The 24,352-nt window shown below is 39.3% G+C and overlaps 4 protein-coding genes and 1 pseudogene across 6 annotated transcripts; 1 reads left to right on the top strand and 4 right to left on the bottom strand.

The window, feature by feature from the left end:
- Positions 1-2,782: 2,782 nt before the first annotated feature.
- Positions 2,783-8,916, top strand: LOC121762975 (annotated as a pseudogene).
- Positions 8,917-9,175: 259 nt separating this feature from the next.
- Positions 9,176-12,001, bottom strand: LOC121762220 (probable UDP-arabinopyranose mutase 5). Of its 3 annotated transcripts, none has more exons than XM_042158032.1 (3): positions 11,731-12,001; positions 10,589-10,718; positions 9,176-10,408 (listed from the first exon to the last, which is right to left on the bottom strand). In XM_042158032.1, the coding sequence occupies exons 1-3, from the start codon at positions 11,842-11,844 to the stop codon at positions 9,372-9,374; spliced, it is 1,281 nt and encodes a 426-aa protein (XP_042013966.1). In that variant the 5' UTR covers positions 11,845-12,001; the 3' UTR covers positions 9,176-9,371. The 3 variants fall into 3 exon arrangements, with proteins under 3 accessions (XP_042013966.1, XP_042013965.1, XP_042013964.1); XM_042158031.1 differs by having other exon boundaries at positions 9,176-10,514; positions 10,661-10,718; positions 11,731-11,812; XM_042158030.1 differs by lacking the exon at positions 11,731-12,001 and having other exon boundaries at positions 9,176-10,514.
- Positions 12,002-12,684: 683 nt separating this feature from the next.
- LOC121761405 (probable serine/threonine-protein kinase PBL25) lies at positions 12,685-15,818 on the bottom strand. Its single transcript, XM_042157053.1, has 5 exons — positions 15,448-15,818; positions 14,794-14,987; positions 14,534-14,717; positions 14,060-14,448; positions 12,685-13,739 (listed from the first exon to the last, which is right to left on the bottom strand). Exons 1-5 carry the CDS (start codon positions 15,557-15,559, stop codon positions 13,062-13,064), a joined length of 1,557 nt encoding a protein of 518 aa, XP_042012987.1. The 5' UTR covers positions 15,560-15,818; the 3' UTR covers positions 12,685-13,061.
- Positions 15,819-16,591: 773 nt separating this feature from the next.
- LOC121760972 (probable receptor-like protein kinase At1g11050) lies at positions 16,592-20,154 on the bottom strand. The gene is made up of 7 exons (XM_042156554.1): positions 20,058-20,154; positions 19,156-19,788; positions 19,000-19,026; positions 17,918-18,358; positions 17,720-17,835; positions 16,975-17,235; positions 16,592-16,789 (listed from the first exon to the last, which is right to left on the bottom strand). The coding sequence occupies exons 1-7, from the start codon at positions 20,152-20,154 to the stop codon at positions 16,592-16,594; spliced, it is 1,773 nt and encodes a 590-aa protein (XP_042012488.1).
- Positions 20,155-21,013: 859 nt separating this feature from the next.
- Positions 21,014-23,719, bottom strand: LOC121762864 (U-box domain-containing protein 9-like). The gene is made up of 2 exons (XM_042158874.1): positions 23,324-23,719; positions 21,014-22,208 (listed from the first exon to the last, which is right to left on the bottom strand). The coding sequence occupies exons 1-2, from the start codon at positions 23,606-23,608 to the stop codon at positions 21,141-21,143; spliced, it is 1,353 nt and encodes a 450-aa protein (XP_042014808.1). The 5' UTR covers positions 23,609-23,719; the 3' UTR covers positions 21,014-21,140.
- Between the last annotated feature and the right edge of the window lie 633 nt (positions 23,720-24,352).

Below are 24,352 nucleotides of genomic sequence, written 5' to 3'. Positions count from 1 at the left end.
CACCTTTAGTGGGGATCTTGATGGTGAGGTGATAAGTAGAGCAAACGGCCCGAACTGTGTTGAGCCAGTCTCTCCCCAGGATGATGTTGTACGGGGACCGAGCTTTCACCACAAAGAACTCGATCATCGTATTGGAGCTTGTAGGCGCTTTTCCCACCGTGATCGGAAGGCTGATAATACCTTCAGGGCGGGTGTCCTCCTGGGCGAAACTTTTCAGAGGAAGTGGAGCCGGACTGAGCCGAGCTGGATCCACTTCCATTTTATCGAAACATTCTTTAAAAAGAATGCTGACTGACGCTCCTGTATCCACAAATACTCTGTGGATCAGTTTGTTTGCCACTCCGGCTTGAATGACAATAGCGTCTTGGTGAGGAGAGATGGCTGGGACGGGATCGGCATCTGAAAATGTAATCACTTTGTCTTTCTTCAGCCTTTTATGTGTTGGCTCCTCTTGATTGGAACCTCTGCGTTCTGCTTTTAGGGACGACTTAGTCTTCCCGGCAGGGAGAGCATCAATAGTCAGGATTACTCCATCATATTGCGGCTCGTCGTCGTCTTTAGGATCCTCATGCCTTTTCGGATCCTGAGGATTGCAGTTCGCACCTCTCTGCCTTTTGTTCTTTTTCGGCTGCTTGCTTTGGTATTTTTTTAACGTTCCTGTTTTCACAAGAACATCAATACCTGCAGCCAAATCTCGGCACTCCTCGGTATCGTGACCGTGGGTTTGATGGAAGGAGCAATATTGATCCTGAGGTCGCCGCGCGGCTGATTTCGTCATCCGCCTTGGTCTTTCGAACATATCGGAATGTAGTTCGAAAATTTCCGCTCTGGACTTGTTCAGCGGTACGAACTGAGCGGGCGGCTTCTCAGGATTGAGACGTGGTCCCAATCTGCCTTGTACCGGTGCCCTTTGAATTCTTTCAAAAGGAGTTCGGCGGGGAAGCCTCTGATCGCTATGATCGGGCTTCTTTTCGTCTCCTCGGGATGAGCTGTCTAAAGACCGTTTTCGACGGTCTGCCTCATCCGCACGGGAAAACTGGTCCGCAATGTCCCACATTTCTTGAGCTGTTTGCGGACCGCACTCCACGAGCTTTCTGTAGAGAGCTCCGGGCAGGATTCCATTTTGGAATGCCGAAATGACAAGTAGATCATTGAGATTATCTACTTGTAGGCATTCCTTATGGAATCTCGTCAGGAAGTCGCTGATCTTTTCGTCGCGACCTTGACGTATAGAAAGCAGCTGAGCCGAAGTGATCCGGGCTTCCGCTTTCTGAAAGAACCTCCTATGGAAAGCATCCATTAGATCTCGGTAGGATCTAATGCTGCCTTGAGGAAGGCTGTCGAACCACCTTCTGGCGTTCCCGATGAGCAGCTCGGGGAACAGCTTGCACATATGGACCTCATTGAGACCCTGGTTTGCCATATTATATTGATAGCGTCCCAAGAAGTCATGAGGATCCTCTAGCCCGTCATAAGTCATTGACGGTGTTCGGTAGTTCCGCGGCAAAGGAGTTCGGGTGATGTCGTCCGAGAACGGAGTCTTTAATGCTCCGTACATGGCGAACCCGACATCTCTTCGGTACGGAGGAGATGGAGTTCTCCTGTGGTTCCGGTACCGAGGAGGAACAGGAACATGTCGGGGTTGAGGATTCTTTCTCCTGGAAGACACGTCACTACTGCGGTAGTAACTTTCATGCCTAGACGAGGAGGGAGAATCCGTCGTTGTCTTCTCCGGCTGTTGGCTCTTCTGCAGGAAGGTTAAGAACTCCTCCTGCTTCTCGGCCAAGAACAGCTTGACAGCTTCATTTAAATCGGGCTGCTGGGAAGACTCGGTGCGATGACTCCTGGAGTGGCTTGTTCCTTCTTCGTGAGAACCGGAGGTAGATGTCTCCCGAGGCCGTTTTTCAGACCTGCGAGCTGGACTAGCTTCCTCACGGTTATCACGAACGGTATTATGGGTGTTATGTGATCTGGTATGCATTTTTTTTTTTGGGGTAGAAAAAGGGATAAAAAACTCGCTTTATCACAAATTTGGTTCTCTTGTTCCCACAGACGGCGCCAGTGATGAAGCGGCGAATTTTTGGTGTTTGTAGAATGCTGGTAGAGAGTAAAGATCATGACACAGAGATTTTTACGTGGTTCGATTTACTGAGGTAAATCTACGTCCACGGGAAGAAATGAGGGCAGAGTTGTATTGCTTGATCTGTTTTCTTACAGCTTACAATACAGACTTGCTATTTTGTATTTTATCTCTAGGGATCGAGAGAATGTTTAGAAGCTAACCCTATCTATCTGATCTGGGTTCTATTTATACAAAGGACCAAGATCGTGGCATGCAGCTATTTACTAGGTAGTGGATGTCGTGGAGATCGTGGCGATCTTGCATGGGTCCACTATCCTGCATGAGTTAATGACTGCTTGACACCACTAAATAGATCGTGGGTGTAGTGGAGGTCGTGGAGGTTCTGCATGAGTCCACTATCTCCCAGTTCGGTCGAATACTGAGACCGAACTGCTGAATTATTGCCGAGCAGCTTTTGCCGATCTGAGAGTAGAGCTTGATGCCGACCTGAGAGCAGAGTTTGATTGGTTGGCTTTCACCGAGCTGTAGGCTGGGGCCGAACTCTTTGGTTGTGCCGAACTGAACTCTTTAGTCATGCCGAACTGAACTCTTTCTTGGGCCTTAGACTGATGGGCTTTACTGCTGTTGGGCTTGGTTAGTACGTACTCCATCACTCCCATTTGCATGCATGAAAAAATGGCCAAGGCACCCTCTCTTTTCGAGTGAATGAATGATAAAAAAGTGTTTTTTTTTGTTTCCACGAAAGAATTGAGGTTTCAGGGTCGAATTTTCTGGAGCTGTAATGGCGGAGGTTCGTGTCGATTTTGAGGTGGAGATAGAGAGAGAAAATGGAGATGGGAGAGAGGGCAATGGAGCTGATGGATTGAAGAAGAGTGAGGGCAGCAATGGGGTTTCAAGGGATCATTGCAGGTTGAGATATTCAGGTAATACTCATTGTTTCAGAGAAGAAGATGAATTTTTAGCTGAGATTTTGTCTAGGGATTTTGTTTGTGTTTTGGGATGTACAACTTGCCGAAGCTCAGGGTACAATGCCTGTTGAGTGTTGAGTATATGTATCCCCTGCTACTTTTATTCTTGAATTATTAGATGATTTATTCAATTAATAATTTGATAATAGTAGTTGCTTAGGAGTTGAGACCAGGCTTTAAATGAATAGCTTCACTTAGTTAGGAGGTTAGGTGTTTGTGACTAATACTATGGGAGATTTTCACTTTATTTTCGTATACAATTAAAAGGGACAAGGCGGCTCTAATCCGGCCGAAGGTGTGGACTAGATGTTCAGTACTTTCAGGCTCTACAACTTAGCGTTAGCTCGTTTTTGCTTGGCTTTGGGTGACTTGCAAAAGCCAGACTACCCCGAATTATTGACATTTTCGTACGACGCAAGAAAAGTTTCATGAATTTTACATTTGGGCCATGTTTGGTTGACGAGAAAGTAAAGTTGGCAAGGAAAATGATTCATGGGAAAATGAATCCTTGGAATATGATTCCTAATAACTTTACTTTCCTACGTTTGGAAAATATCAAGATTTTTTAAATTTATATTTGATTTAAACACCAATCTAAAAATATAGAGTACTACTTATTTTTTTAATTTATAAAAAAGAATAATAATATAAATTTTTTAATAAATATTAATTACAAATGATAATAATTATATTATTATATTACAATGGATAGTTTAAATATGGATTATTTATCGTAATATATAATAATCATAATAAATATGATTATTATTATTATTATATTTATGAAAATTATAATTAAATAAAATTTATAATTTAAAATTTCACTAGAATTTATTGATTAATTATTAATTTATAAAATATTAATTATTATTTATTATTATATGATTTATATTATATAAATATATTTTAATTATGTAATAAATGATTAATTATAATAATAATAATATTAACAATTATATATAATTATTATAATAATATTTTATAATTATGATAATTTTAATTATAGTTATTTTTTATATTGAAATTAAGTAGCATGATTTACAATTTTAAATTATTTTGAAAATATTTTAATTAATAATAATAGTAGTAGTAGTAATAATAATAGTAATAATAGTAATAATAGTAATAATAATAATAATAAAACTATAATATATGCATTAAATATGTAAGAATCATAAAACTGAGAAAAAGAATACCTAATAAGAGTTGGGATTCAGAATCATAGAAAGTTATACTAACTTTCCTTGTTCTTGGGATTCTAATTACTTCCCAGTTTGATTAAAAATCAAAACAAACATATGAATTTAAAATTTAAGGAATCAGATTACTTTCCAGACAGACAACCAAACATGACCTTGGTGATTTTGTAAACCTATTGGCTGGTAGTGATTTAATAAGTCTACTCTGGAAGCTATTAATGGCATTGAATTAGATGGAAACTGAAATCATGAAGAACTTTTAAGAAGACTTTCCCTTTTTAAAGAGTCCACATGGTCTATGCTGGTTATTGTACTACTTCAATTTAGTAGTTGCAATACCAGAAATATGAAGGTAAGTGTAACTGTACTGCTATCACCATAGGCCGGTTTTAGGCCTTGAATGGTATGTGAGATGAGGGTATAGTGAAAAGGACTAGACAGTCTCGAGAGATTGAGGGGAATGGGTGTTTTCAATAATGGAGATGCTGCATATTAGGGATTTGGAGCTGACACTTCATTTTATGCCGTATAAATTATTCATGTCCACGAAATCGTTTGGAACTGTATTATTGTAATTTATATATCCTGAAATTTTCTTGTATTCCTTCATGTTGAGTTATAGATTACTGCAAAATATCCCATTTTATTTTCTTAGTTTTTTTTTGTGTGTGCACTGTGTTTGAACGAGTTTTTTGTGCATCGATTTCCTGTTATGTCTGATCTGCATTGCTTAGGATCGGTTGACAGGAATCTTCGCAGACAGAAATCTGGATGCATGGAGAAGTTGGCAGAACGACATTCAGATCCCACGTCCAGAAAGCTTAGCACAATTGAGAAAAAGAAACATGAGCACTCTATAGTCTTGGCAAAACAGTTTTTCGATAAAAACGTGCTCTCTAAAAAGAAGGTAGATTCTTGATTGTGATATGAGATTTTTGTGATGTCTATATTTTAATTTCTACCATCGAATTTCAAATATATTTGAAAGCTCAAAATGTTGAATCGGCTGGCCACCGTTCAAAAAGACGGAACTGTAAAACTCGACGTTCCTGGAGATATTAGTGTTAGCAACCAACATCTTGATTTTGGTACCAAAGATACATATTGTGGAGATGGAGATAAAGAAGCTGGGGATGCAACATCGCTACCTCCTCTTCAGATTGTAATGCTAATAGTTGGGACAAGGGGAGACGTGCAACCGTTTGTTGCCATTGGAAAACGTTTACAGGTGCTGGAAAGATTCTCTTACTATGCATGCCCCCATACGAGTTCGTACTTCAACCATGCTTCTAGCTTATAGTTTATTAATTTCATCTATTTTTACTCCATATTTCCGTAGAAGTTGCCTTTGAACAATTGACGCTGAATTTTATTGGCAGGCAGATGGTCATAGGGTACGACTTGCCACTCACTCGAATTTCAAGGACTTTGTGTTGACATCTGGATTGGAATTTTATCCTCTCGGTGGAGACCCGAAAGTCCTTGCTGCTTGTGAGTTCTTGATTAGGAATATATTCATTTCTCGCCTTTCTAATTATCGGCTCTGTTGGTTGGGGCTGCTCCTTTTCTTCTGATCAAAGTTAACTTCTCAACAGCAGTATGCTAATATAGGCTGAACTGTTATATGAATAAAAACTAGAGGATTTGAAGATAATTTTACTCGTCCAAAATCCGTTGGCTTCAGATCATAATCAGATAAGGTGTTGCGTTGCACAACTAGAATTGTTTTGGCTTACTTCTTAAAACTTGAGAATTTTAGGTGGGATCTGGAAAATTTTGCCCGTTAAGCATAGCAGAAAATGCAGACAAGAAATTAACAAATCTGATTTATTTTTGCAGTCTTATATATACACGCAAACTAGATAGTTTTACCAAATGCTTGTCCAAGACTCGTCGTTTTTACATCAGGCAATCAGGGTTTCTCCAAGTTGTTTATGATGGATGGTTTTCGTATCAGCTAGTAACGTACAATTGTATTCATTTTTGCAGACATGGTCAAGAATAAAGGCTTCTTGCCATCGGGACCTTCTGAAATACATATTCAAAGAAGCCAGATAAAAGAAATAATTTTCTCCCTGCACCAAGCATGTCAGGCTCCTGATCCCGATACCGATATCCCTTTCAAGGCAAATGCAATAATTGCCAACCCTCCTGCATATGGTAAGATACAACGCATATCCCATTCGTTTAGTCTCGTTTATTTTTTCTTGGATACATATAAACTGTGCATGCTTGTTAACTTGGATTGAGTCGATGATGCTTCGGATACAATGATTCTCATTTCTCACAACACATTTGAAAGGCATATTTATCTGATCAAGTGCAGAACTTCTTTCTCAGGACATACGCATGTTTCCGAGGCACTTGATGTACCGCTGCACATAATTTTCACTATGCCATGGACGTAAGTGTGTCGTGCATTTCTCTATCCTCAGCTCCCTTCATTCTAGCAGTTATGTTGCACCAAATGTAGGAGGTATTCCGGAAATTATCGATATATTATTCACTGTATTTTCCCCCCATGCTTGCACACAGACCAACAAGTGAATTTCCACATCCTCTTTCTCGTGTAAAGCAACCGGTTGCATATAAAGTGAGCTAGTAGATCATATACCTTCCTACTGATCCGACACAATACACAAACTAATTGGCCTTTTTCTGGCAGTTGTCCTATCAAATTGTCGACGGTTTAATCTGGCTGGGAATACGTGATATGATAAACGAGTTCAGGAAGAAAGAGCTAAAATTGAGGCCTGTTACATATCTAAGCAATTCGCATAGTTCTCCTCCTGACATTCCTTATGCATACATTTGGAGTCCCCACCTCGTTCCTAAGCCAAAAGGTGAGTTCTCCCTTTCTCTATTCTCTATGCATATGTTTGGAGTGGAGACCTTGTTTTTATAATACTCAGCCAAAATGCCATGTGTGTATTTTGCTTATCTTTCTGAGACTGCAGACTGGGGGCCGAAGATTGATGTGGTGGGCTTTTGTTTCCTCGACCTTGCTTCAAATTACATACCTCCTGATTCACTAGTGAATTGGCTTAATGATGGTAAAAAGCCTATCTACATTGGATTTGGAAGTCTTGTAAGTATCTATCATGTTGTTTTTCTTCCTGTTTTATTTATTTATTTTGGTTTTTTGCAATCTAAGGAAAGAAGACTACCATATTGCACGTCCATTTTTTCATTTTCTCGCTAGTTTAATATCCGATTTCTTGGTCTCTAGAAAAGCAATGCCCTTGGTTCAGTCATAGTTCAGCTTATTGAGGCTTGGGGCCGTTTGAGATCGCTGATCTAAAATTCTTCAAGAAATTTTGCTTAGTTCTCGAATTCTCATGTTGCTTATTACTACTAATATCTTTATACAACATATCGAAACTCCATCTGTTTTTCTGTTTGTCAGCCTGTGGAAGAGCCTGAAAAAATGACTCAGATAATTGTTCGAGCTCTTGAAATCACTGAACAGCGTGGCATCATTAACAAAGGCTGGGGTGGCTTGGGAAACTGTATGTTCTCTTTATGTTCCAATAAACAAAATGATCTCGTCTGATATTTATCTTTTCCCTCAGTGGCAGAGACGAAAGACTTCGTCTACTTACTGGATAACTGCCCCCACGATTGGTTGTTTACTCGATGCGCAGCTGTGGTAAGTCATTTTGTGCATTTATCCAAGTTTCTGCAGTGCTCCCAAGTTTTTTGCATATGTTGTGGCTCCCCAGCTCGTTGAGTACATATTGATGGCACAACACTAGGCGATCTAATTTGGCTTTTGTTTCGCGTATTGAAGGTTCACCATGGAGGCGCTGGAACAACGGCTGCTGGTCTTAAAGCTGCTGTAATTGCATTCTTTCTCACATTACTCAAGAATTTGTGCCTTTACGATTCTTTCTCATATGCTCTCCGTACTGCCTTGTAGTGCCCAACGACGGTTATACCATTCTTCGGAGACCAACCATTTTGGGGAGAGCAGGTACATGCAAAAGGAGTGGGTCGTGAACCAATCCCCGTCAACCAATTCACCTTGGACAAATTGGTTTCCGCCATCCGGTTCATGCTAGATCCCGAGGTATCAAGAATTGTTTTCCGTTAATAGTATTATCTAATTTCGCGAATCTTGATGGTTTGTCATGCCCAAGGCCTACTGGCTTAGTTGGTAGAGCGACGACCTTATGATTCCAAATTCATGTCCCCCATGAGTAATGTGTCGTTTGGCGCAGGTAAAAAGGCAGGCCGAAGAACTTGCAAGAGCGATGGAACACGAAGACGGTGTTACAGGAGCTGTGCAAGCTTTCTATAAACATTTTCCACGCGAGAGTCTGGAGGCGAAGCCTGAGAAGCCCCACCCTCGTTCCCGCTCGTTTCCTTTCAGGTGTTGCTTCAGTTGTTCGACTGCCTGAAGGCACCTTCACATGAATCGTCCCAGCTTCATTCATTAAGAGATTTAGATTGCAAATAGTGCTTCGTCTGCTCGTGCTCGTTGGCAGTAGCCGGAGTTCTTATAAACGCGGACATTATTGAAAAATCGAAGCTGCCAGTCCCTAGCTATGGGTAGGATGCCAGTATTGTTGAATGTTGATGATGAATTATTGTCTGGAAATAGTTTGTCTTTGTTGATTATGAATGTGGCCATATTTCTACTGATAATCAGCTCAGCTTATTTTAAGTATCAGCTTCCCTTTCTAATATAGCTACTTCAAAATTATATTTGGTAAACACTAAAAATAAATAGTTCAAACTGTAATTCTCTAGTGGAAATTTTGATTGTGCAACAGTTTTCAGTTCTTAAATCATGAAAACTCATATGGTTAATTCATCAATTTCGCATCAAATTTATAACTTTTCATACAACATTTTGCCAGGACGTGTTTTATGGAGTAGTAAAATATCTAAAGCCTATATACATTACAAACAAATAAGTTAAATTGCAAAAATTTTTAAAGAAATTTAAATACGAGTTTAGAGTGTATTAAGTGGAGTATTTAAAATACATAAAAGAGGAAATAAAATAAGAAACAATAAAGAGTAATTTTTTGCCAAAATAAAAAATGAGTTATTTAGCTTGGGACATCCTTCAACAGTGGAAAGCACAACTCCAACCAATGGCAACACATACCTCAACTACTGACCTCGCACCCTCTTCCACAGCTTCATCCACTCCACCATAGTCGCCGCCGCGCTCATGAACTTCGGATCCACAGACCCGAGCCACTCCTTCACGGCCGCAGCGATCTCCGCCACGCAGTCCTCAGCCGTCACAGACGCCTCAGACAGCCTCAGCGACTGGAAGAACGGGACGACGTCCTCCATAAGCTTCACGCCTTCCCACTCCTTCTTCAAGCTCTCTATTGCGTCGCCTCGCTCCTGCCTCCACACGTACGGGATCCCGCTCTTCACGCCGAGTCTCAGGTGGTCGCAGATGACCTTAACGCACATCCCGGTCCATATATCCTCGACCGTCTCCCACCTCAGGTTCCCCTCCTTCGCCAGCCTAAACGCCGGCGTCAGTGCAGGCCCAACCAGCTCAGCGTTGAAAGCGATGTTGATCCCGCTAACGGGCAGCATAGACCTTGCTGGCACTGTCAGAACTGCATCGACGTACCGAGTATTCTTCAACGAAGGCTTCAGTGCCTGCGTAGGTGCGTCAAAGTCCGCCAGGTTGAGCCACAGCCCGCACGATAGGCCGCATTCTACTCCACTTCGTAAGCTGAAAGGATAGCCCCGAACGAAATCAGCCCCCTCGCAGTAAGGATCATAGAGAGTGTTGAAGAAGAAAGGAGTGGCTGGGGTCGAGAGATTGATGATATGCTGCAATACCGGGTCAATCAACTCCCCGTTGCTGTTCTTGGCAGGGACACAGTCATCATCAACCGAGATGATGTATTTCTTACGCGACACAAGATAGCCAAAGTAGCGGCAAGCATAGCCAGCGAAAGAAATACTACCCGCTGACAAGCCAACAACTCTATCAATGTCGGACTTTGTATAGACGTGCAGGTTGAATCCACCAGGAATCTTGAGTTCCTCTTTTAGTTCGGGATCCTTGACGACTATTAGGTGGAAATTCGAAAAGAACGGTCTCCATGCTTCCATGAACGATGTGAGATCAGACTGAATAGCGCCGATGACAATGTCCACCTCGTCATTTTTTATGATAACCTCAGACATTGTTTCAGGATTCTAGTAAAGCAACAATCGAATATCACGAGCAATATCTCAGGTAAAGGCTAATTTTCAGCTTTCCTCAAAATCTCTCAGAGCATCCTGCCAGAATTCGGGAGATAAATAAATGCACCAATCGAAATCAAAGAACATGGTTTATTGACGAGATAACTCACTAGTTGGAAGAACAGGAACCAGAGGTTGTCGAATATTAAGTGACTCAATGAAAGAAAGGACTTCTTCTTTACCCGTTGCGATGAATAACTTCAGAATCTTCTCATTCAATTTTCCAGCTATTAATATCCTCTACAAATTAAAAATAAATTTTAGATAAGAATCTATAGCAAGATGGTAGAAATCAGATGATCGTGCATAAATGTTTCATACATTGAACTCGACAAAGAAGAAAGTCATCATAGGTTCCATTATCGGATTCATCGAGTTGTTTCTCAACACATTTCAAAAAAGTTGATTATACCAATCAGGAACTAGAGATGGTGAGTGATAAAAAAGAAAATAATAAAAACATTACACTCAGTCGTATATGAGCTTGAGAACTGAGGCTATTTCCTATCATGTTATGCATCAATAACTCTCGACTTCTACCAGACTCATCGCTGATGTATCAGAGCAAGTAGTTTTAAGTCGCAACTCAACGAAAGATACGAGAAATGTAAATAGTCGACACATGCACTACACAAGCATACACGCCCGAGATTTCTTTGCAAGAGCTCATCCCATTTTCAATAAATAACAAAGGGAAGGGAAGGACAGCAGTGTGCACGCACGTTTCTAGTCGCACGCCACATGTTATTTCAGTGAGTGTTTCAACACAATACTTTGAAATTCTTTAGATTATAAATAACCATTTCCGCAGTTCTAGCTTTTAGAATTTCAAGAATGATCATAAAATTCTATTGAGGTAAGCTAATCAATTTGATGCTTTGCATTTCAACATCAAACTTCTTTGAAGCAGAATTCGTAGCTCAGATAATAACTATTTTTATTGCTATTAAAAATTTAAAACCACCATGGATAACAATATTCCACAGCTCCAAATCAAATTTCACCTTAAGCTAAATTCATCAGCATAATCAAATCCATTTCCATTCTTTCCTAATAATCTTAGTATTTAACTAAAATCCCAATAAATATTCAAAACAATACTCACAACAATTAGACCCAAATTCACACACAAAAATAACATCCAAAACACTTCCATCTAAAAGAAACCCCAAAAAAGATCGAATTTTTATTTCTTCAGAATATGAAAAAACGCAACGCAGATACACAAAATCAGGACGGATCATACAAATACCTCGAAGAGATCAAGAAGAATATGCTCGGGGACGAAGGAGAGATCGGAAATTCGAGAGAAATTAAGGACAGCAGAGTCAATTGCGAGTGAAAGAAGAGTGGGCGGATTTCTCATTCATATACCGATTGATCGTGCTCTCTCCGTCTCTTGCGCTCTCAGTTTAATTGGGCTTTGATTAAAAAATATATGGCTTGAGGGAGAATTAAAGGTGCCATGTTTTCACCGTCACCCTCAGGAATCGACAGATCTGTAAGAAAAAATCAAGAAAATGTTGAATATTGGGCCGACCAAAGCATTAGATAAACACAAAAAATTATGTAAAACCGCCTAATTAATTATTTAATGTAGTATTCTGGAGTATTTTCTTATACACCATAATCTATTAAATAAAACTAATAGGAGTATTGAAAAATGGTGGTGTGAGTATTTTGACATATGATGTGAATAGCGTAGATTTATTCATTTTTTAAATTTGTCTTTAATAAGAAAAAAAATTGTTACCACTGGTAATCGATATTTGGCAAAATATAATAATGTAATGTTATTTTTAAAAATAAATTTGGCATATATGTATTTTTGTATATGGTTAGATAAAATTTCATTTTATTGTGCAATTATAAGTGTTGCATTTGCACAGTTAATTACTAGTATAAAATATTGTGAACTTTAATCCACATTAAAATTATGGAATGGGCAAATTTATTGTCCAATTTTATTAATTTGATTTTATCACCTAGTAAGTACATAAATTATCGACTGGTAACTTTAGATTTAAGACTTGATAAACTATAATAATGTTTATAGTAGTTTAAGTTTTGGAGATTCATAATTTATACAGAAGTATATATGTGTGTAAATTTGATTGTTTGTGCAGTTAATTTTCAGTGACATTATAAATATACACATGACACACGATTTTTCAAGAAATGGTCGAACTTCGTTTCAAACTATTATTATATAAAAAAGAAAAAAAAAGAAGCATGCTTCAAGCTGCTGAGCATACTACTGTAAGGTAATCCACATATTATGATTCACATTATACAATGGAATCAAAATAGTACTTAAAAATAATTACTTGCATTTTCACTTGAAAAAAACCTAGTAAAGCTTTAAAAAATGAGAGGTGAAAAAAATGTTGACTCTTCATCATATACCTCAATGCCCTATACATAAGTGTGTGGATATCTTTAGGTTGAAGAAATCTTGATCTTCCAATGGTGAAAACATAAGTGTTTGATCAAAATGATTCACCTACTTGATCTCCCCAAAAAGCCATTTATGAATAAGATAAGACGCAATGGTGCTTAGCTTCTCAATGTTGTTGCTTCATTTCAATGGCCCTCGTCGACGCTCCCCCCGCGGTTAGGGCGTTGTAGCTCGTTGTGGTGGGGGATGCCGTCGTCTCCACCATCCCGGTTCTCATCATCGCTACTCGAGCTAAACTGGTCGATGTCGAGGTTGAGGTCGTACTTGGGGTATTGTTGAATGGGAAGAGGGAGAGGCAACTCGTCATCATCTGATGACGAGCAACTTCTTCTTGATTCGACCTTCCCCGGTTTCTTGTTATTGCTGCTTGTATCCGAGCTGCTCTTTGTCTTCTCCACTCTCGGCTTTGCTTCCTCTGCCTCTGAGCCAGAATAATCCTCGTCGGAGCTATAATCAGATTGCTCGTGTTTTATTGGTTCGGCTTGTTTTTGTTCTTCCTCCTCCTCGTTGGATACCTCCTCGCTTTCTGAGGAACTATCCTCATGTTTATGGCCGTCTCCACCGGCTTTTGATAGGGCAGGAGCCGGTTCTTCTTCGGGGAGAGGTGCCTGAGGAGGTGCCATAGCGAGGAAGCTGATCGCGGCTGATATGTCGCTGATCAAAGGCCTCGCTATCGGCTCCTCCTGAAGGCACATGGCCACCATTCCGATGGCCTGGTTCAACCCCGTCACCGGGAACCCTTTCCGGAGGAGAGGATCGGCCATGTCCGGGTACTTGGATGGATTTTTGAAGAGCGGGTGTGCCTGTTCAATATATGCACAGTTAGGTCCGGTACGAGTAAAGTTTCGTGTTACCATCTTGTATTTCACTTTATCAATTTAAAATTATATCATTATCAATTTAAAATTATATCATTATAGGTGTCAAACACGGCCTAGGCCAACTTTTGGGCATACAATTGGGCTAAGTCCAGTCCAAAATTTATACAAAAGCCTCTCATTAGGGTTGTCAAATCAAAACGGAAGCCTGGCTCGGCCGAATTCCATATTTGGCCGAACCAGTCCGATAATTTGACAGCTATAGGTTTCGTATAACAACATTGACATAGTACAACTATACTTACCCAACTAACCAAGCTCTGCTCTTCCGGTGGCAGCGAGGTATCCAAGGCCTTACGCCCCGTGATGAGCTCGAGCATCACGACTCCAAAGCTATACACATCCGACTTAATCGTAAGCTCTCCATTCTTCTCGAATTCAGGGGCGCAATATCCATTGAAACCCGCCATCACGGTCATATGCATCTTGTTGTCGCCCGCAACGATCTTGGCAAGCCCGTAATCCGAGAGCTTAGGGTTCTTCGTGTCGGTGAGGAGCACGTTCGAGGATCTCAGGTCACGGTATATGACCACGGGGTCCGCCTTCTCGTGCAGGTACTCGAGCCCAGCTGCAATACCGTGCGCAATCTTCATCCTCTCAGACCAATTCAACGGTTTCTGCCCATCATGATGGTCTGCACGAGCACCACAAAAAAAAAAAACACGCGTTTTAGTCTATCCTATCACTCAAAGTAAACGCCTCGTAAACAATTTTTATACCAAATAAAAAGCTCTTCAAAGAACCGGACGGCATGTACTCGTACACCATATGCCTCTGCTCGCCTTCGCCACAGTATCCAACCATCTTCACTAGATTCGGGTGGTGAAGGAGACTCAGATTCGAGATATCGAACACGAAGTCCTTGCCTCCGGTGTTCCTCTCAAGTTGCCTTACAGCAACGACCTATTAAGACAGGAAAGTCAAACATGTCCTCATCGGGGAACCATTATTGATCCTCTTTAAAAATACAGGCCTTTACCTCGCCGGATTGGATCGTCCCCTTGAATACTTTCCCGAACCCTCCTTCGCCCAACAGGCATTCCTGGCGGAAGTTCTTGGTGGCGGTGGCGATTTCGCGGAAGGTGAAAGATTTAACGGTGCTATTATCTTCTTCGAGTTCTGCATCATTTCTGCTATCTTCGAATGGATCTTTAAAATCTTGACTATCATTCCCTGCAAAAAAATAATAATAATAAATAAACAAAGAAACATAGAACGATTTGCTCAACCAAAATGCCTCATTTTCTCCCCCATAAACTAACAACAATAAGGGTCTTTTCAGTCATCTGAATCTTGTTTTTTTAACTATAGTTAATTTCTCATCGAAAGCCGTGACTTTATACGTTCCATGCAAAGTTTTCCCGTCGAACTAAAATTCTTTTTTTCTAAGGAACAATATTCATTTGAACCATCAAATTTGATTAAATTCTAGTTAGTCTTATAACGTTTGAAATCACAAATAAAGTTTTTTTTTTCAATTGTTTCTACAAAACAATTTGATAAATGCTAAAAACTTACTACTATTAAACTTTTTTTTAATATCAGAATTTGACCAAACTTCTAATTTTACATGGCATGCAGTGACTTTACACGGCCCATGTCGGGTCCCGTAAAATAAAGATTTTTCGGTTACCAGGAGGGTTGGATCGCGGGGAGAAATTCTTAGGCTGAGCAACGGGAATATTCTTGGTATCCTCCTCATCGTCGTCGTCGTCCTTGTTTTGAAAACATGGGAAGCAGCTCATGTCGTCTCACTCACAAGCTGACTCTCAAAACAAATCTCTGCTCCTTTTTTAAAGAATCAAAGGAGCACCAAAAATGAAAATTTTCTCCCTCCAAAACACACTCGAGTCTTCCTCCTCCGGCCCACAAAAATTCTTGCCAACTCAATTAAAAGATTAGGTTTCTAGAGAGAGAGAGAGAGAGAAGGCGTGGGGTTATGGGTCCTCCACACCAGAGAAGAATGAAGGACCCCGAAGGAAGGCTGTCGTGGGAAGAAAAGGTGGAAAGGTGGAGGAAAGAAAATCATTTGGAGAAGAAGAGGAATTTGCTGGTTTATTGGGAAGCTGCTTTTTTGGTTGGGTGGGAAACTTTTCCTTGCAATTTGCTCATTCAACACCAGAGATATTTTTGGACATTTCTGTGGCTTTCTCTCTTCCAACTTCTCTCTCTACTTTCCTATTTTTGCACACACACTCTCTATTTCATAGAAGAGAGAAAAAATGATACATATGGATTAAAAAATTTCTTAATTCCTCAAGCCTATCTTTCTCTATCGACTTAGTAAGGATCGAAGATAGTTTTCGAAAATAAAAATGTGTTATATAATGCGAAAAATAAAATATTATTGCAGAAAGTAAAAGATGGGGAGAACTTCAAAGACTACATTGTGAATGACTTGAATTGATTATCTCAATGGTTACACAATCTTTTATAGGCTCTAATTCTAGCTATACATGGAAAATATATTTTTAATTATACTAATATCCTTTGTATTTGATTTTCCATAATATTTAATTGTTTTCCTTCTTTATTCTGGCCATAACTTCATCCCTTGCCTTCTTGTTCACCAATTAATTTGATTTCCTTATTCAAACAAAATGAAATTGAAGTAAGTTAAGAAATTAAAGTTAAAAAGAAATAAATGAAGGAAGAACATTAGTAAGATTTGAAAAGATGGATAAGAGATTTCAAATGAGGATTTGTACACTATGAGACGATCAAATACAAGACTCTTAGCACCGAACAATGTAAACATTGAAGTAAAAACAACGATGTTAAATCGAACAAGTGTTTCTCCAAGCTCTCTCCATTTCATTGCAGACCAAGTCTATGGTGGGACGACCTCGGCTCGAACTAGCAGTGCACAACACTGCAATTTCCAAAATGGATCCCAAGTCTAAACTGTTTACATTTTGCATTCGAGGATCTTGGAACTCCGATAATGGCCTTAATCCCGCGTTCACATCTTTTGCCTGCAAGAATTTCAATACATGTCCAGTCAGTGACAGACGTTGAAATATTACTAGTACTTTAAGGTGTTACAAAAATTTCCCAAAGAGTAGTAGTCTTTTGTTTTTAAATGGTTGGGGGTGCTTAAGCCCCCGTATGTCCTAAAATGGTTGAAATTAAAAGTTTCTGGCTCCGTCACTGCACAGACCTTTCTTGTGAGCTGGTCCCTGGCGGCGAGGTCAAGGTCGAACACTCTCTGTCCGGACAAGAGCTGCAGTATGACGATGCCGAAGCTGTAGATGTCGCTCGAGCAAGTGAGTTTGGCACTGACTATGTATTCGGGGTCCATGTAGCCTATGGTTCCTCGAACATCGGTGAAAACCCTACTCTCTTCCATCCCCAGCATTTTGGCTAATCCGAAATCCGAAAGCTTCGCTACGAGATCATGACATAAAAGAATGTTTGTCAACTGCAAGAGGAAAACATGATATTAAATTAGGACTAAAAGAAAAGTGATAAAATGTGACATAACCAAAAGATGTACTTTTGTATACTAAAGACAATTAAAAAAAAAGGTAAATTTTGGTCACCAAAATACGAATTTGGTCCAAAACATTCACTTTTTTTTAAAAACAGGCCCAGGACAAATGAAAATGTCAACAAAGTAGTCTTTTTTTTACGGTTCCGTAAAAAAACTAACGGTCAACGCTAATTGCAAGTGACATGACCGTTAGTTTTTTGACGGAACCGTAAAAAAAGACCACTCATACAATGATTCCATTTGTTATGGACATATTTTTCAAAAAATGTATTTTGGACCAAATTTGTATTTTGATCATATGTTTAAGATCAAAATTGACCTTTACTCTGAAAATAATTTAAAACTACATGATTTAATATCAATTTTTTAATCCAACTCACTAGAATTTGACCAGACTTTGCGATTTAAATACCTTGATATCTCTATGAACAATGCATCCACTCATGTGGTAATGCAAATATTTGAGAGCAGCTGCACAATCCTTCAAAATCCTGACCCTCAATTTCCAAGTCAAGACACAGTCTTCACCTGTAAAAAGATTCCTCGTTAAATAGGACACACACTATAAAAAAAACACAAAAGATTCTACTAGGATTCAAGAAAATTATACTCAAGAGATGCTCAGCAAGATTCCCATTGGGGCAGTATTCATACACCAAATACTGCTGTTCACCATCGACGCAGCAGCCAAACAGACACACGAGATTCAGGTGTCGAACCCTCGATAGGCCGTCGATCTCTCTGGCGAAGGTGTCGGAAGCGCTGCTCCGAAACAGCTGCTTGATGGCGACGAGCTGACCGCTGGGAAGCTGGCCGGCGAAGACCTGGCCAGCGCTGCCGCGGCCCAGGTACTTCCTCTCTGGGGTCATGGCGTTTTCGATCTCCTCTATGGAGAATCGGTAGAGGCCTGAGCATTTTGTGGCCAGTTCTTTGCTCAGGCTTGTATTCTTTTTCTTCTTGTTCTTCTTTGATTTCTGCCTCACGCGGTTGAACACCGCGATGAGGCCGAGAGCCACCAGAATCGCTGCCACAAGGGCTGCAGCTACGCCGTCTGATCAAGTTAATGAATGGTGAGATTTCATAATATACGCAAGCCTTTCAGTTTTTGGGATTAAATTTGAATACTCTTCAAAATATGAGATCGAGGCATGCGAAACTTTTGATTTCAGGGGATTTTTGTATTTTTTCCTTGTTTTTTTTTTTAAAATAAAAATTCTTTTTTTCACAAAATATAAGAATGAACAAACCATGCAATATGAGATTTCACTAGTCATGCAAACTTTTCATTTTTAGGGGATTTTTATATTTTTCTTTTTTTTCTTTTCTTTTCTTATTCTATTCCTCAAGAAATACAAGAATTGACCAAATTACGAAATGAAAATTTTCAATTTTTTTTTTCCCTCACAAAATACAAGATTGACCAAGCTATCCAATAAGGGATTTCAGTAAAAATCTCCTAAAATGAAAAAATTTGTATGACTCAATCTCATATTCTAGTGGATGAATTTAATCCCAAAAACTGAAAGGCGTGGAAATTTAATCTCAAATTCTGAAATATCTCTTATATAGTTATATTTATAACTAGATTAAGAATATTGAATAAGAATATATTTACAAAATGCTGCAATCAAAGAGTTGATCATTATGTGTAAAATTGATCTGAATTGCTTAGAATGAGCGTTTTTAGCTTACAGTTGAGCTTGATAAATTTCTCTGGATCTGCAAAAGATAAAAAGGAAACTAGATGAGATTTTTAGGTTTATTCCAATGTACTAAATTTCATAAAATCAATATTTTGACATTAATACCACGTACTAATGAAATAAAATACGAGATTGAAATATATACCTGAGCCACTCAAACCTGGCAAGCACCTCTCGAGATCACCGCTTTCAATCCCTACCGTCCGATTAATTGTCCCCGCCATGATTGCCACGACAACAGCCACACGGCACACGGACTCTTCCACGTCATCCCATTCAGCTGCCAAATCATCCAACAATTTCCCAACTTCATTCTCAATGGCTGAGTTACAACTCCCACACGCGTCGTCAAACGAGGAGGGCCCGAAAAGGGAGCACCGGTCCACGACGTTCTTATCGACACGTGTCAAGTGTAGACTCGAGCATTTGCTGCTCCCATAGTAGAAGTCGGAGAAACCACACGTGTGGATGGACACGGCCGGCTGCAGCGGGACAGGCCCGCTGCAGTCGCTCCACTGAGATTGTGGGACGAAAATGGCGCCAGACGGATCCCTCACAGCGCGGAGGGCTAGTCCGTGCGCGAAAAAGGCTAGCGCGTGTTGACAGCAACTCGACTTAGGGTAGCCATTCCAATCGCCGAGCCTCTCGTGGATGTCGGTGCATCCACCGATAGGTTTGTAGGGGAATGTAGTGAAGTTTAACCTGCAAGCTAGACGAAACCTAGAAATCGACCACTGATCCAATTCGAGTGCCTTTACATAATAGGCCTTTAAGAAAACTATAAAAACAACAACAACAATAACAATAACAATAACAATAATAATAATAATAATAATAATAGTAATAAAATGATTACTTCCTCATAGAAAATTAAAAATATAAAAATATGGCGAAGACAATTATTTTTTGTCTTCGCCATAAAATAGATATTTTTTTCACATTTTAAAGAAATTGTGACACATAATTAACAAATTAACATCACTTTGATCTTAAGATAGTAACAAAATATTTGAAAATAAAAAATGAAAATTTATGATGAATAAAAACCTGGATCTCCTGGTGATGGGAAAGAATGAACCGCAGCTTGAAAGAGGGAGATAAGAGTAAAACAAAGGAAATTGGATTTTATGTATCTTTCTTCCATCTTACTAATCATATCAGAATTATGTAATTAATTTTATTTATTAATGGAAAGCATTTTCTTTTTTTTATAAATTCATGCAATGAACTTATATACTTATACATAGAGAGATTAGTATAAATTTACTGCTTAGTAATTTGCTCCTGAAGAAATCAACCTAGGAATCATCAAAACATTTGACATTAAAAAATCCACCCCTTTACTGAAATGTGGGCTCTATACGTGTTTCGAATTTATCAAGAAACCACCATCGATGGTTTGTAACAAATTATTGTAAACTCAGCATTTTGATCAAATTAAATTATACATTGTGGATTTGGTTCAAGATTTGAGCTATGTGCTTGATGATGATTCATAGACAATAATAATGGATAAGGATCAATTATGCGGCGGCGGAAAATGCACCGCAAACTATTTGATCAAATGAATTACTAAAGATATTTTTCTTATTTAAAAGTTACGGTGAATTGAACATTGACTCATCATTAAAATATTTAGCTACACATAATGGTCAGTTTGCTTATCTTTAAGCTCGATCTTTTTTCTTCATACCTTTAAAAAAAAGGAATAAAAACAAATCGAACTTTGATTTGTTACTAGTAAAATTAATAACGTCAATATAAATTTTAAGTAGACGTCAAATAAATAAACAAAGACTAATATTGGCATGATTAAACAAAAATGATGATCACATAAGACATGCAATAGTATTTCTCAAAGTATATGTATATGGGCTTTATTGAGCAAAAATGTATGGAATAATTACCCGGGCCAAGTCCAAGCCCAAGCCCAAAATAGTTAATGCACAAGCCCAAGTACAAATTCACAATAATTCAAGTATACCCTCTAAATATTGTTGCAATTACACTCTTCAATCGAATGGTCATTAATATATACCACTTCATTTACACTTTTTCTTTACAAAAGATGATCAATAATGGTTCCCTATTTATTCCAAATTGACCCGAACGCCCGAAATTGACCAACTTCTACATAGTGTGTGAGACGAAAGCGAACCTATCTAGCCTCTCGAGAAGACCGTTCGCCTTCCTCTTTGCCCTTGACGTCCCGGTCTTCGCTACACGAGAGAGGGCCTCACGTTCGTTTATCATAACTAGCTTCCTAGGATCACTATAACACATACTATACACAATGGCCACACAATTTTCCTTACAACGTTCACCAACATCTTCTCCTAATATGCTAAGTAGACACGCCACCATATTGCGCTCTTCCATCTCCTCCACAGCCTTCCGGTGGCCGGAGAAACGTGCGAGAATCTCGAGCATCTCATCGACGAAGACACGAGCAACGATCTTGTCTATGACAACTGTGACCGCGCCATGGGAGAGAGCTCTCTCCCTATTTTCAACCAATGTGCACAAATTGAGGATAGCAAAAGCTGCATCTCTTGAAACCAATGGGTGCCCTTCTTCCAAGAGCTTGATCAACTGCTTGATCGCGTCCGATTCTCTGATCACGGCCTTGTTTGCATCAAGGGTTGATAGGGTGGAAAGGGCAGCAGCGGCGTGGCCTCTCGTGTCGCTATTCTTACTCCTCAATGCGTCTGAGAGGAATGAAATTACGGCCGACGTGGTCGTGGTCGTGCCCCCTTTCAAGATCTTCGTCTGGCACGAGTGATCAGTTGAGATGTTCAAGATCGTTGCCACCATATCCTCGTACAATGCGGGATCGGAGTAGCACCTCTCGATCAAGAATGGAGAGAGGAGTCGGGGTATGGCGCCGCTGATCTCACCAATGAGGGTGCGGGCAGAGGAGGAACAGGCTGTGAGGAGACGGAGCTCTCCCACAGAGGCAGTCTGATCTGGGAGAGTCTCGAGCAGCTTTACCAGATGTTCCCTAGTCGGGTTTGGTCCGGGAGCATCAGCATGAGTAGGGCGAGCGTCGCCTTTTCCAGTGGCGTTGCGCCAACTGGTGATCATGTTCTTGATTGAGTGATTTGGGATTAGGGCATTATGAGACAGTAGTTGATGAGTCTTTGGGCATTTTGTGTTGCCCTCATTTAGCCATTTTCGAATTGATAACTCCTCAAATGTCTGCACGAATTCAAGATTCAAGTAATTTGAGATCAATTAATTGTTGAGAAAGAGAGAGATTGATGCAATTCAATTTGAAACAAGTTCAATCAAAATCATTCAAACGAAGCAAACCAGAGTATATTATTTGTTGAAACACACAGACCAATTTCGAACAAGATAGAGAGAGATTGTTAATATGTATAATTTCCTATTGAGCAATTACAAACAAGTTCAACCAAAATCAAATTCCAAAACATAATTCTTATATAAACACACACACACGCACCTCTATACATCAATTGCAAACAAGTTTCAACAAAATCAAATCCTTTAAACACACAAACTAACACAAACTCTAGCTCTCTCTCTACTGCAATGGCAAATAAATTCAAGCAAAATCAAACCATGATATTAATTGAAAATACATACACACACAAACATTCTCTCCATTAAGTCCCTATATTTCAATTTTGCAAACAAATTCCCACAATATCAAGTCCGAAAATGCAAGATACATATATTCATTGAAACACAAAACACAGACTCTCACTATCTCTACTCAGCAATCGCAAACAAGTTTCACAAAATCAAATCCTAAAACACACACTCTCCCTCTCTATTAGTTCCCTATACTTCAATTATGCAAACAATTTCCCTCAAAATCAAATCCTACAATGCAAGACTGTTAAGGGTAGCCTTCCTTAACGTCCTATTTCCACACAATCAAGAAACACAGGCCGAAGTCGTCGAGCGCCCAAGAGGTTTGGGTCGCGATTTCTTCCGGCAAAGTGGAAGCTGAGCGCGAGAGAAATTCGATAAAGAGAGTTTCTTGTTGCATAATTAATTGAGCCGAATAAGTAATTTCATTGATTGATTGAATAAAAAGATAACAATCGAATAAGTAATTTCATTGATTGATTGAATAAAAAGATAACAATCTATCCTATTTATAATACTAGAACTTCTACCCTAACTTATCAAACAAGATAGCAATATATGGAAAGATACGGTGAATCAAAAGATACTAAATAATTGAGATTTCCTAGGGTATGGGAATCGTATCAAAGACACAGATAATCATTGAAGTACAGACTCTCTCTCTCTCTCAAGAGAAGGGGGAATGATAGTCTAACCTGACCAGAGGCGGCAACAACAGGCTCCTTCATCAAAATCCCAGAAATTGGGCACCGGAATTCATGAGGCGCCTCCTGCAATTCCAGATTCTTCAGCTTCACAATCCCCTCCCCAAAATCACTCCGTTTCAGCTCCAATTCCTTTAGGGCACGCAATGTCTCAATTGCATGATCAGTAACCCCCAAATCGCCATCCTCATCATCATCCACCATCAAGGCTTCCGTCACTCTCCGCAGCTCCTTCTTCAGCTCCAAAACCCTCTCCGTTCCTCCAATTTCCTCCATTTCTTGAAAAAACAAGAAAAAATTCAAAGATTTACACGAAATCAGAGAGGATTCGACGGAGTGGCGCTACTCGCATTTGGGGAGAAAAGCATTTCGGTGGTTACATTTGGCACGACTCTAACCGTTTTTTTTTTTTTATTTAAATTATAAAAAATGAAAAATCACACTAGTATAATTTTAAAATAATTTATGACCGATTATATTATTAACGACTGATTTTCGATTGTATTTTCTATGTCATTAAAGAAAGGAAATATTTTATTATTAGTCCATTAATTCGTTTTTTTTCGTGTAGTATATTATTGGAAATGTTTAACATATAACGAAATGTATTGCTATATGTATAAGAAAACTATACCTTTTCCCGTAACAAAACAATAGTAAAACTTATAGGACGCCCCACTGCAGGTGAAAAGATAGGAGGATAAAATACTGACGTGGCGGTGCATAGAGTGAGTTTTAGGGCGCGCCTTAGGGCGCCCCACTACTGATGCCCTTATAAAAAGGGAACTTTATTGCTATGACTTTTTGTTATAGCAAGTGATAAACCATTTGAATTTTTAATCACAAATTAATACACGTATCAAAAAGGTACTATTTCGTGGCAGACTATAGTCACAAAAATAAGTACTCTTATTTATTTTCTCAATTGGTTTAATGAAAATGACTAGACAATAATTCCAATGCCGACACCTTCAAAGCCCCTTTCCCTTTCATTTTCAAAAATTAGTGGTCAATTACAAT

This window comes from Salvia splendens, chromosome 13, assembly GCF_004379255.2.
Source record: "Salvia splendens isolate huo1 chromosome 13, SspV2, whole genome shotgun sequence".
Lineage (NCBI taxonomy): Eukaryota > Viridiplantae > Streptophyta > Magnoliopsida > Lamiales > Lamiaceae > Salvia > Salvia splendens.
Note: the sequence above shows the minus strand (reverse complement) of the source record. Positions and strands in the feature narration are given on the sequence as shown.

What these genes read in the sequence shown, in the direction of transcription:
- LOC121760972 (XM_042156554.1), bottom strand. Translation starts at nt 20,154, where the DNA reads ATGGAAGAAAGATACATAAAATCCAATTTCCTTTGTTTTACTCTTATC. An exon ending in TCTTGCTGAGCATCTCTTGA is followed by an intron (nt 17,836 to 17,917) that starts GTATAATTTTCT and finishes ATCTTTTTACAG; the next exon opens with GTGAAGACTGTGTCTTGACT. An exon ending in TTGTTCATAGAGATATCAAG is followed by an intron (nt 17,236 to 17,719) that starts GTATTTAAATCG and finishes TTCCTCTTGCAG; the next exon opens with TTGACAAACATTCTTTTATG.
- LOC121762220 (XM_042158032.1), bottom strand. Translation starts at nt 11,844, where the DNA reads ATGAGAAATCCGCCCACTCTTCTTTCACTCGCAATTGACTCTGCTGTC. An exon ending in TTCTTCTTGATCTCTTCGAG is followed by an intron (nt 10,719 to 11,730) that starts GTATTTGTATGA and finishes TTTAATTTGTAG; the next exon opens with AGGATATTAATAGCTGGAAA. An exon ending in GGTTCCTGTTCTTCCAACTA is followed by an intron (nt 10,409 to 10,588) that starts GTGAGTTATCTC and finishes CAATGTCTGAGG; the next exon opens with TTATCATAAAAAATGACGAG.
- LOC121762864 (XM_042158874.1), bottom strand. Translation starts at nt 23,608, where the DNA reads ATGGAGGAAATTGGAGGAACGGAGAGGGTTTTGGAGCTGAAGAAGGAG. An exon ending in TTGTTGCCGCCTCTGGTCAG is followed by an intron (nt 22,209 to 23,323) that starts GTTAGACTATCA and finishes GAATTCGTGCAG; the next exon opens with ACATTTGAGGAGTTATCAAT.
- LOC121761405 (XM_042157053.1), bottom strand. Translation starts at nt 15,559, where the DNA reads ATGAGCTGCTTCCCATGTTTTCAAAACAAGGACGACGACGACGATGAG. An exon ending in GGACGATCCAATCCGGCGAG is followed by an intron (nt 14,718 to 14,793) that starts GTAAAGGCCTGT and finishes CTGTCTTAATAG; the next exon opens with GTCGTTGCTGTAAGGCAACT. An exon ending in AGCAGAGCTTGGTTAGTTGG is followed by an intron (nt 13,740 to 14,059) that starts GTAAGTATAGTT and finishes TATATTGAACAG; the next exon opens with GCACACCCGCTCTTCAAAAA.